The sequence below is a fragment of the Eucyclogobius newberryi genome, unplaced genomic scaffold, assembly GCF_026437365.1.
Source record: "Eucyclogobius newberryi isolate DKJ021-1_F unplaced genomic scaffold, fEucNew1.0.hap1 SCAF_1, whole genome shotgun sequence".
Lineage (NCBI taxonomy): Eukaryota > Metazoa > Chordata > Actinopteri > Gobiiformes > Gobiidae > Eucyclogobius > Eucyclogobius newberryi.
In genome coordinates this window covers 37,375,974-37,388,616 of record NW_027315723.1, presented here as the reverse complement: position 1 = coordinate 37,388,616, position 12,643 = coordinate 37,375,974, and the positions used below count along the sequence as shown (strand labels likewise).

The following is a 12,643-nucleotide window of genomic DNA, read 5'->3' as shown; positions in this document are numbered from 1 at the left end:
AAGTTCTCCAGATAAGATTGTCCTGAGATTCACCTTGTTGATTACTGTAACAGTGATATAAGGTTATACTCCTGTGGCCTTCACTCTAGATTAACTCCTATTCATCTGTCTAATCTCTGAACAGGGATTAGCAGTAATGGTCACCTTTGTATTTATGGAACTGTTTTTTTTTTTTGGGGTCTTGAATTGTTAAAGAATGCTGCATCTTTGATTGTCTCAAGATGTCGCTACAGACGGTTGCCACTGTGTTTTAAACTGTTCATTTTGTGTACATAGTAAGCCTATTTTTATTTGTATCCTATAGCTGATTTGTATTGTTTTTCTTTTTGACTTTAAATGGGTTGTTTTATCATTGTTCATTGTTTTATGTATCACCAAAGCAAGTTCCTATGTTTGTGAATTATGTTCATTAGCAATGGCAATACAACTTTTCTGATCTTCTTCACCTGTGGGCTACTTCAGTTACAATCAGTTTGGTATGACACTAAAAAGATAATTCGAATAATGAAATGATCTAAATGGCGTGTTGTTGTCATTAAATAATTGGCAATGTTGTACTGAGATATCATGGGTGCTGGGTACATGGGTATAATCACCTGCTTTCTTCAATTTGGCGTGGCTTCACTTCCTTTAATTTTTTCCCACTACATTTGTACTTGATGATAATATCTGAGGAACTAAACTTCTGATTTAATGTTTCCATAATTGCTGATGAAAAACGTGGCCCTTGAACTAGTTTAAGTCACATTAGAAGCACTGTTCGCCCTCCAGTGGTTTTCTTGTAAAACTACATAAACAATCATGGCACGACCGGAATTTCAGTTCAGATCAACCTTTCAAAATACCTTTACCGGCATTTTAGTATATGTAAAATGAAAGACTTTAACCTCACACTTGCAACTCTACTATGCTTTTAAACTTCATGCAAAGTTGTGTGTATTGATTCATCCAGTGAAAAGCATACTGACAAAGCGCATTAAGCTACGTGGGTCGATAACAACACTTATTTTGAAACAACGTTACAGGAAACCTTGCTCTAAACTGCGCTTGCTTGGATTCTCCTCCTTGGCTTTGAGTTTAACAACACCGGAGAGAACGCGTTACTCTTTTGACAAAAGGGACGTTTCACTGTTATATCTGCGAAACAAACAAAATCCTTTAAGCAAAAAGTGTTTGCTCGTTGTTTATTGTTTCCAAGAGCCAACAAACCCGCGTCAAGGTGAGGCATTTGGCTTTGCTAAAGGTTGTTAATGTCTTGTGAGTGCTAGTTACAGTTACAACAGCACAACAAACATGACTCGATAATGAGGTTAAACATTTGTTATTTGACATGACGAGTACAAGTTTTAAGCTTAAACAATACTTTAAATGTAAATGTTTGTCAACCAAAACTAGCCATAGTCTTTTGTTGAGTGACCACCCAACCCCCATTTAGCACATTTTGGATGTTAAGCATTTGGTCTGTAAGTTAAGATAAAATTACCTTTATTTGTCCCACAATGGCGAAATTCCACTGTTGCAACACAGTAATGGGACAGAAGTATAATAATAAAACAACAGCTAACTTAAACGTAACTTAAAAAAACTCCTACTCTATATTCATAATAAAAATAACACTTTTATTTACTGCTGTCTTTCAGTCTTCTAAACACACACGCACAAGTCGGCATGAGATGTTATAGAGAGTAACTAACTTAGGTTTACACAATGTAATGCCTGTTAATGTTCCTCATCTGAAGTTTCTGTCGATATAATCTTGACTGTTTTTCCTTCTTCTCCAGACCAGGAAAATGGGCCGTATCTACTTGGATCACATTGGCGGGACTCGGCTCTTCTCCTGTGCAAACTGTGATACTATTTTGACAAATCGAGCTGAACTCATCTCCACACGCTTCACTGGGGCCACGGGCAGAGCCTTCCTGTTCAACAAGGTCAAAGCCACCACAATGCAGCATGTTTTCTGATATAAACGTAACATCTCATGACCTTAACATTTAGTTGGTAATGTTTTTTGTTTTCAATTTTATTCATCACATATTTTAGTATTTTCAGTAAGCCTATTGTTAAACCAATTGAGATTTTAAATATAAATGCTAAACTCTGCGTTGATTTAGATGTATTGTAGTGCATTCAACAGAAGTGACCCAACATTTGTTTGTGATTTTGACATTTTGAAATAAATTGTTGGACTTCGTTCGGGGCTGGTTACCATGTGACTCATCAAAGTCACCCTGGCTGTGTCACAAAGGACAAGTGCCATATGAAAAGTCTAAGGAATAAAGTCTGGCGGCAATGTAATCCTTGCGGGTCCATGGGCAGGAACGCGAGGGAGGAAAGGGCCTTTGCCCGCATGAGGATTGGCCATACTGGACTCAATTGGTCACTGAGTAGGATAGGCAAACATCCGACCGGCCTATGTGGTCACTGTCGGGTGCCAGAGACTGTCGATGAAAGAGAAAGGACCAGGTTGACCTTGTGGTTTCGGAATGATAGGCGGGAGTTCAATCAGCGGAACGTTCTGGCGATCCAGTCACAGGGTTTGTGTGAGGCTGTGGTTGCTTACTTGTATAGCACAGGTTTGGGTAAACGTTTATAGAGTTGGGGTGTGTTGTTGTTGTTGTTGTTTTATGGCGGTTGGCATCCAAGTGTTGCATTACCGCCAGACTTTATTCCTCAGACTTTGTCGTAGTCCTCAGACTCTGTCGTAGTCCGTAAAAGTACTCCTTCCATTGCTTTGGTGTTACAAAGCCCATGAGGTCATGATATGTCTTTGTGACTAGAATAGTTGTTGTTGTTTCAGAGACCAACCGGCTTTATTCCAGGGAGACTCTTCTTCATCTTCCTCTCCTTCTTTGACGTTCGGTGCTTCCACCGTACAGCTTTATTCTTCAGGCTTCATTCTATAGGCTTTAATATGTCCACTGATGTCGCTGCTTGGTAGCCGTGCGTCTACGAGACTGGGCGAGGACAGGAGACCACCCCCACCCCCATCTCGTCACTCTGATCACTCTGACTCCCCACAAGCAGACCCCCATCACTCCGACTCCCATTTAGCGCCTTTAGCCTGTTTTCTATATCTGCCCAATCAAGCTCCTTTGTTCCAAGGAATCTCCCTGCAGCTTTAGCAATGATCCTGATCCTTTCAGTTCTGCTTTGAGTCTGAGCAGCACAGTTTACAACATCCACCATAAAGAGTACAAAATCCTCTCTATCCACAACCAGGGTATTCTCATTAATTCTGGAACCTGCACACTTGGGACCTCCACTCTTGAAACCTTCACACTTCTTGGGAGCCACGCTGGCCTTTCTCATTTCGCCTTGGCTGGGAGCAGCGCTGGCTCCTCTCTCTGTATTTACTCTAAACTCGTTACTTGAAACTTTCTTGACTGCATCTGCATAGGATATACCTTGAGAGACCTTTATTTTCTGCACCTCAGCAGCTCTTTTGCTAAACCTGCATCCCCCGTAGGCAGAGCTATGTTCTTCCCCACAATTACAGCACTTCAGTTTTGCACCCACGTCACACTTCCCATACTCATGATCTCCTGCACATTTACCACATCTTTGCCTCCCTCTACAGACCGCTGCAATATGCCCAAAGCGCTGGCACTTAAAGCAATGCAGGGGCGGCGGAACATATGGCCTGACGCTATAGCACATGTACCTAATGAACACCTTACTAGGCAGGCACCTCCCTTCAAGTGTTACCATTACCGACAAGCTGTCACATCTTACCCCAAACCGGGTCACCTTCAACCGCCTAGCGTCCACCACCGTAGCTCCAGTCAAATTCTCCTTAACTTCATCCACAGACGTCGCCGTAGGGACACCTAGGATAACTCCTCTGACCGTGTTTCTTTCAGCATTAGACACAAGAATGTCCTTTCCACCCAGACGTTTAGTTCCAATCGCCTTCCGTTGCTGAGCCGCGTCCTTGCACACGACCAGCAGCGAGCCATCTCTAAGGACACTCGCACTCTTGATCACTCCCACAGCTACAGTTAGGCTCTTTGACAATGCCACTGAATTCCACTCCTTAAAGGATGCACTATCCTGTGCAAGCTTTATGATCACCTTACAGTCTCTGCTCTCACCCCGGATATCAATAGCTTCAGCCTCATCCTGCTGCTCATTCCCAGAACCCTCGGACGAGCTAAGGGACTTTTTACGTTTCCGGGCACGTGCAGGCAGAAAAGGCTGCTCCTCCACGCCGTCCAGAACACCAGAACGTCTTCCATCCCCGATCCACTCTCCTCCGCCATCTCCCGTTGGGGTGTGTTGGAGACCGAGCCGAGGATGAGGAGCAAGAGGATGTTCTAACGCGCTTTGAACTCATGGGCTTAGAAACACCAAAGTGATGGAAGAAGGACTTCTAAAGGATACAACAACAAAGACATCAAAGGAAGGCGATTGAAGCTAAGTGTCTGGGTGGGAAGGACATTCTTGTGTCTGATGCTGTAAGAGGCACGGTCAGGGGAGTTATCGTAGGCGTCCCTACGACAACATCTGTGGATGACATAAAGGAGAATTTTACTGGAGCTAAGGTGGTGGATGCTAGGCGGTTGAAGGTGACCCGGGGTGGGGTAAGGTGTGACAGCCTGTCGATAATGATTAGATTTGAAGGTGAGATCCTGCCTCGTGTGGTGTGCGTTGGGTACATGCGCTATGGCGTACGCCCATATGTTCCGCCGCCCCTGCGTTGCTTCAAGTGCCAGCGCTTTGGGCATATTGCAGCGGTCTGTAGAGGGAAGCAGAGGTGTGGTAAATGTGCAAGAGACCACGAGTATGGGAAGTGTGACGAAGGAGCAAAACTCAAGTGCTGTAACTGTGGGGGAGAGCATAGCTCTGCCTACGGGGGATGCGTGTTCAGCAAGAGGGCTGCTGAGGTGCAAAAAGTTAGAGCCTCTCAAGGCATATCCTACGCGGATGCGGTCAAGAAGATGTCTGGTAGTCAGGTGAAGGTGGATGCAGTACGGGCTGCCAGTGCTGCTGGTGACCTAGGCGACAGGGGAGGGGGCAGCGTTGCCCGCGGCCAGGGGGAGGTCCCCACTGGGATCCCTGTGAGTGTGGCTTCCACGGGCAGAGGCCCTGTGGGTGCGGAGGATGTACTGGTTGTGAAGAGGAAAGATTTCTTCCTCTTTATGTTGGAAGTGATTAACTGTACTGGTCAAACCGAGAGGAAATTCGAAAAGACTAGGATCATCGCTAAGGCTGCAGGGAAGTACTTTGGAGCTGGGGGTCCCGAGTGGGCAGAGATAGAGGATGCGCTGCGGGAAGGCATCCTGCCCCATTCTGGCAGTCGGAGTGGGGGGGCTCCCGATGCGCCGTCAGGTTCTGGGGGCTCATAATGGCGGTGGTTGTCTTGCAATGGAATGCGCGTAGTCTTCGTGCTAATGGCCAGGAATTTAAGCATTTTGTCTCTACCTTGTTGAACAAGCCTAACGTTATGTGCGTGCAGGAGACTTGGTTACAACCTAGGTGGGTTTTTGGGATACAAGGGTATGTGTGTGTTAGGAATGATAGGGAGCAGGGTAGAGGCGGAGGTGTGGCTGTGTTTGTCCGAGATGACCTAAATTACGTTGTTGTCAGTGTGAGTAAAGCGCCGGAGGCTCTGGCGGTGAGGGTTACCGAGCGGTTGGATTACTTCTTGGAGAGTCAGGGTTTGCTTCCCGCGCACCAGAGTGGTTTCCGTAGGGGCAGGAACACCATGGATTCCGTGTTGTGTTTGGAATCTGATATCCAGCTGGCCAGGGCTCAGAAAGAAAAGAGAAGGCGTACGATATGGTTTGGAAGGATGGGCTCCTCATTAAGCTGCGGAAGTGTGGTGTGAAGGGTAAACTGTTTAACTGGGTCCGGAGCTTTCTGTCTGGCCGGCGTATTCAAACCAGAGTGGGCGCTGCTTACTCTGGGGTCTATGAGGTAGAGAATGGGATCCCGCAGGGGAGTGTGTGTAGCCCTATCTTGTTCAATGTTATGATTAAGGACATCTTTGACGACGTGGATGGGTCTGTTGGGAGGAGCCTTTATGCTGATGATGGCGCTCTATGGGTGAGAGGGAGGAATCTCCGGTTTTACGAGGCGAAACTGCAAAGGGCAATACAGCAGGTGGAGCAGTGGACCCTGAAGTGGGGGTTTAAACTGTCCGTATGGAAGTCTCAAGTGATCTGTTTCTTCAATGGGCATAGGGACGTCTCCCTTCGACTGCATGGGCAGGTACTCGAACAGGTCAGGGAGGTGAGGTTCTTGGGGGTCACCTTTGACGAGAGGCTTAGTTGGCGTCAGCACATTGATGAGGTCAGTGGTAAATGCAAAAGGGTGAATAACTTGCTTCGTTGTCTATCCGGCCAGGACTGGGGGGCCAGCAGAAGGTCGCTCCTGGGTATTTATCGGGCCATCATGAGGGCGGCTATTGATTATGGCTGTATAGCCTACATGTCTGCGGCTGAGACTAACTTAAAGAAGCTTGATGTGGAGCAAGCCCAGGCCTTGCGCATCTGCTGTAGGGCTTTTAGGACCTCCCCTGTCTCGGCGCTGCAGGTTGAGTTGGGGGAATTGCCATTACGGCTCCGGAGGCTAGAACTTCTGTTGGCTTACTGGGTGAATGTGTAAGGTCATACGAGCTCTCACCTGGTGAGGGACTTTCTCAGGGTTGATGGGGGGCAGAATGAGGCTGGCAGTATGGTTTTTAGCCAGGTAGGAAATGCGAAGGCGCGGCTTGCGGGGGTTGGTGATCTGCGTGTGAGCCCGTCGGTGGCTTTGTCTGCTATAGCTCCGTGGAAGTTTGTCCCGGCTCCTGTTGATGTTAGCTTGCATGGCAAGCTTAGAGGAGTCGCTGGGAGGGCACCGCAGTTTGCCATTCAAGCGCTCATCGATAGGCACTCAGGTGATGTGTTTATTTATACCGACGGGTCTAGGGATCCTGAGAGTGGGCGTACTGGTGCTGCTTATTTTGTGCCTGACCTGGGGCTGGCGGTCAAGAAGAGGTTGACAGATCGCCTTTCTGTTTTCACGTCGGAACTCATAGCGATACGGTTGGCATTGGAATGGGCGGAATCTGCTTTGCAGTGTTGCGGCATTGTGGTGGCCTCTGACAGCCTTTCTGCATTGCAAAGCATTAAATCTGGGAAATCGGATTGCAGACAGGATGTGTTGAATGGCATCTTCTGTCTGATGCTCTCGCTGTCCAGGAAGGATGTGAGGGTTTCCTTCATTTGGGTCCCTGCGCATGTGGGGGTGGATGGTAACGAAATGGCTGATACACTGGCTAAACGTTCCCTTAGGCGGCCATCAATTGATGTGGCGGTTGAGTTAAGCAAATCTGAAATCAAGCCCGTTATCAAGAGTCATGTGGTCGGCCTTTGGCAGGAATTTTGGAGCCACTGTGTTACTGGACGGCATCTCTATCACATACAGGGTAGTGTGGGTCCTTGCAGGTCTATGGGCAGGAACGCGTGGGAGGAAAGGGCCTTCGCCCGCATGAGGATTGGCCATGCTGGACTCAATTGGTCACTGAGTAGGATAGGCAAACATCCGACCGGTCTGTGTGGTCACTGTCGGGTGCCAGAGACTGTCGAGCATGTGCTGATTTGCTGTGAGGCTTATGATAGAGAAAGGGCCGGGTTGGCCTTGTGGTTTCGGAATAATGGGCGGGAGTTCAATCTGCGGAACGTTCTGGCGATCCAGTCACAGGGTTTGTGTCAGGCTGTGGTTGCTTACTTATGTAGCACAGGGCTGGGTAAACGTTTATAGAGTTGGGGGGTGTTAAGATAAGATAATCCTTTATTGTCCCACATGGGGAAATTTCATTGGTGCAACGCAGGTAGATACAGAGGTAGATACAGAAGAACAGAACAGATCACTTATAGGAAGTCTGAAAAACACTTTCAGTAGAAGATCTCCTATAAATAAATAAAAACTCCCATAGACAAATAAATACATAAATACCATTGCATGTGATCCCGACAGTAATTGCACATGAATATGTGTCACGACAGCACATAGATTGCACATGAATTTCACAGTAATTGCACATGAATTTCACAGCAATTGCACATACGACAGAATTGCACATCAGTATTAGGTTAGGTCAGTATTGCGACGGGATAACGTGACGATCTCCGGGTAAGACGACTGTTGTCCGCAGTTTCATGAGTTCCTCCTTTGTTTAAACGCGGTACGGCGCCGGCCGGGGGCGGAGCCGGGGGCGGGGCCGGAGCCGGGGGGCGGGGCCGGGGGACTCAGAGCCAAAACACATCGCAACGACACGACGAAAACACTCAATCCAGCCGAACAAAGTCAAAACAAGTTAATTTAAAGCGATTCCAGTGCGTGTCCCGATCGTTCGTGACGTTCTTTCATATAAACGTGTATATAAACGTGTACCGACGACACGCCGTACTTTAGCGCGGCCGGAGGGCGCGGGGGGGGGGGCTGGTGGGCTCGCTCGGAGCTAGCTCACGTCACAACACAACGAACGCAACGAAAAACGCTCAAATTCAGCCGAAAAAAGTCAAAAACAGTTGAATTAAAAAACTATTCCAGCGCGTGTCCCTATCGTACAGTAAAATAGAAAAAATATACTAATTATATTTACAAAATATAGGAGATAAAGCACAATAAGTGTGAGAAAGAAGAGAGAGCGTTTACACCGGGCTGCCAGCTGTACCAGCGCCTTATGACGTATGTTGGAGACTGAGCCGAGGATGAGGAGCAAGAGGATGTTCTAACGCGCTTTGACTTTATGGGCCTAGAAACGACAGAGTGATGGAAGAAGGACTTCTAAAGGATAAAACGACAAAGACGTCCCATGACCTCATGGGCTTTGTAAAACAACAAAGACGTCCCATGACCTCATGGGCTTTGTACTTCCAAAGCAATGGAAGAAGAATTTTTAAGGACTACAACAAAGTCTGAGGGGAGGAAGAACTTCTATAGGATACAATGTTGTTGTTTTATGGCGGTTGGCATCCGAGTGTTGCATTACCGCCAGACTTTATTCCTTAGACTGTTGTTGCTGTTGTTATTGTTTTATGGCAGTCGACAGCCGAGTGTCGCATTACCGCCAGACTTTATTCCCCAGACTTTGTCGTAGTCCTAAAAGTTGTTCTTCCAGTGCTTTGACCTCCAGTGCTTTGACAAAGCCCAAGAGGTCATGAGATGCCTTTGTCATTGTATCCTATAGAAGTTCTTCCTCCCCTCAGACTTTGTCGTAGTCCTTAAAAATTCTTATTCCATTGCTTTGGAAGTACAAAGCCCATGAGCTCATGGGACGTCTTTGTTGTTGTTGTTGTTGTTGTTGTTGTTTTATGGCGGTTGGCATCCAAGTGTTGCATTACCGCCAGACTTTATTCCTCAGACTTTGTCGTAGTCCTCAGACTCTGTCGTAGTCCGTAAAAGTACTCCTTCCATTGCTTTGGTGTTACAAAGCCCATGAGGTCATGATATGTCTTTGTGACTAGAATAGTTGTTGTTGTTTCAGACAACAACCGGCTTTATTCCAGGGAGACTCTTCTTCATCTTCCTCTCCTTCTTTGACGTTCGGTGCTTCCACCGTACAGCTTTATTCTTCAGGCTTCATTCTATAGGCTTTAATATGTCCACTGATGTCGCTGCTTGGTAGCCGTGCGTCTACGAGACGGGGCGAGGACAGGAGACCACCCCCACCCCCATCTCGTCACTCTGATCACTCTGACTCCCCAAAAGCAGACCCCCATCACTCCGACTCCCATTTAGCGCCTTTAGCCTGTTTTCTATATCTGCCCAATCAAGCTCCTTTGTTCCAAGGAATCTCCCTGCAGCTTTAGCAATGATCCTGATCCTTTCAGTTCTGCTTTGAGTCTGAGCAGCACAGTTTACAACATCCACCATAAAGAGTACAAAATCCTCTCTATCCACAACCAGGGTATTCTCATTAATTCTGGAACCTGCACACTTGGGACCTCCACTCTTGAAACCTTCACACTTCTTGGGAGCCACGCTGGCCTTTCTCATTTCGCCCTGGCTGGGAGCAGCGCTGGCTCCCCTCTCTGTATTTACTCTAAACTCGTTACTTGAAACTTTCTTGACTGCATCTGCATAGGATACAAAGCCCATGAGGTCATGGGACGTCTTTGTCGTTTTATCCTTTAGAAGTCCTTCTTCCATCACTCTGTCGTTTCTAGGCCCATGAAGTCAAAGCGCATTAGAACATCCTCTTGCTCCTCATCCTCGGCTCAGTCTCCAACACCCCCCAACTCTATAAACGTTTACCCAAACCTGTGCTACATAAGTAAGCAACCACAGCCTGACACAAACCCTGTGACTGGATCGCCAGAACGTTCCGCAGATTGAACTCCCGCCCATTATTCCGAAACCACAAGGCCAACCCGGCCCTTTCCCTATCATGAGCCTCACAGCAAATCAGCACAAGGCATCTCATGACCTCTTGGGCTTTGTCAAAGCACTGGAAGTCAAAGCACTGGAAGAACAACTTTTAGGACTATGACAAAGTCTAGGGAATAAAGTCTGGCGGTAATGCGACACTCGGCTGTCGACTGCCATAAAACAATAACAACAGCAACAACAACAAAGACATCTCATGACCTCATGGGCTTTGTAACGCCAAAGCAATGGAAGAAGAACTTTTAAGGACTACGACAAAGTCTGAGGAATAAAGTCTGGCGGTAATGCAACACTCGGATGCCAATCGCCATAAAACAACAACAACAACTTGGATACCAACTGCCATAAAACAACAACAAGTGCCTTATCAGAGAAAACTTGTGTTCAGGGTGAAAAACTCTAGATTGGCGACACGCTCTCGGTTAATTTAGAAAATACAAAAGGAAGCAAAGACTCTCACATTGAAAGAGGAGAGAATGATGGACAATGCGGCGCGTGAGAAGATTGGTGGGTGAATGTGGATGGGCTGGTGGCAGATACTTACGTTCTGTTTCTTGTTCTGTTCTTTATTTGTAATGAAAAAAATGATAAAGATAGAATATGAATTGTTATGAATGATGTTACGCCTATTCTATCCTTAAACCCCGCTACTATTTAGTTTGCCTCTTGCTCTGCCTCCAGGTGGTGAATCTCCAGCACAGCGACGTGCAGGACCGGGTCATGCTCACAGGGAGACACATGGTGCGTGACGTCAGCTGCAAAAACTGCAACAGCAAACTGGGCTGGATGTACGAGTTTGCCACAGAGGAGAGCCAGCGCTACAAGGAGGGCCGCGTCATCCTGGAGAGGGCACTAGTGAGGGAGAGCGAGGGCTTTGAGCACGTCCCCTCCATGGATCTATTATAATAGGTCCCCTCCGACAGCTCCTGAGATGCTTATGGTGATTTCACTTTGTTGTAATACAGTGTTTGGTCCATGCTTTCCCTACCAGAGCGACGCATTGACCTGTGTGCTAGGGCCGCACCGTATAAGTAAGAATATTAATTTACTTATACTGTGATACTGAAGTGATTGGTAATATTTGGATACTATTTTGACATAAGTTAAATGGTAAACCCTGTATGATTTACAAAAAAAGAAAATTGAGTTTGTTCACAATACTTTGACAGAAACATGGTTATAAACGTGTACTGTGTCATGTCAGAAGAAAAACCATAGGACAGTAATCTATTGTGCAGCTCTACTGGTTTTTTACTGATTTATTGCGACAAAGCATTGCAATAGTTTTATTCAGGAGATGAGACCCCTTTCTTTTCCATTTTAGGTGAGGCTTGTCTGTGCCTAAACAGTTCCTTTGCTGTTGAAATGTGGACGCGAGCACAGTCAGAAAGAGTGATTAAATGTAGCTTGGTCCATTCTGGGTTTATTAGTATCACAAGGAAAAGTTAAACAGCAGCTTGTTGTGGTCAGGAGACAATCAGTAATTGTTGTAACAACTTCCTCTGTTATATTGGTTTTCCAATATAATTATACAACTTGATTTGTAATTTTACCTTATTTATTTTGAGTTCTGTCATTTTTATATCGATTCTCTCGTTTGCGTGCCTTTACAGTGATTATAATGTGTATTTTGGTTTCCGACCTAAATAAAATTGAACACAAGTAAATGGCAAATTTCTTATCTTCAATGTTAAGTATTCAAGTGGGATTAAAATAATAATAAAATACCATGACCTACAAACCAACCTGGAGAAGGGAGAGGCTTCAAAATAAAATAGTCTGTTAAGCACAATATACATATGGAACTATAAGTAGACTCATAAATAATAGTCCCGGGGGGGCCGACTCTGTGGAAAGGTGTGTCCATGCTCGTACAAAATCGCGGCCGTTTCCGCGGATCCGCGCGGATCCGTGATTAGGGGTCCTTTTTACCTTTTTCTGCAAACGGGGGTATTTTTTCAAGCAATCTTCTGTAATTTTTTGTTTGTTGACTGTGACGGTGCGCCCTAACCGCCCCGTCATCTCTTCTCCCCGGCGTGCGTGCCCGGCTCTCACTGCCCGAGAGTGCCGCGCGCACGCGGCGCGCGCGGTGCCCTCTTCGTATTTGCGGAGCGCCCAGTTAGTTGAATCACGAACCTTCACTTCCCTGAACTGTTTCCCCACTGCCCGGACACTTTTGCCCGCTGTAAAGCGTTCGTGCACACTATGCACCACACTCACCTGCTGCTGCCGCTGCTGCTGCTCTGGGCCGAGGCTGATAGTG

At 46.6% G+C, this 12,643-nt stretch overlaps 1 protein-coding gene across 1 annotated transcript; it reads left to right on the top strand.

Annotated features, from left to right (window-relative positions):
- Positions 1–1,067: 1,067 nt before the first annotated feature.
- Positions 1,068–11,286, top strand: LOC140363910 (protein yippee-like 5). The gene is made up of 3 exons (XM_072450327.1): positions 1,068–1,219; positions 1,782–1,931; positions 11,062–11,286. The coding sequence occupies exons 2-3, from the start codon at positions 1,791–1,793 to the stop codon at positions 11,284–11,286; spliced, it is 366 nt and encodes a 121-aa protein (XP_072306428.1). The 5' UTR covers positions 1,068–1,219; positions 1,782–1,790.
- The last annotated feature ends 1,357 nt before the right edge of the window (positions 11,287–12,643 follow it).

Excerpts from the sequence above, each read along its gene's own strand:
- LOC140363910 (XM_072450327.1), top strand. The coding sequence starts at position 1,791 with ATGGGCCGTATCTACTTGGATCACATTGGCGGGACTCGGCTCTTCTCC. Across the intron at positions 1,932-11,061 it reads GAGCCTTCCTGTTCAACAAG|GTGGTGAATCTCCAGCACAG; the intron begins GTCAAAGCCACC and ends CTCTGCCTCCAG.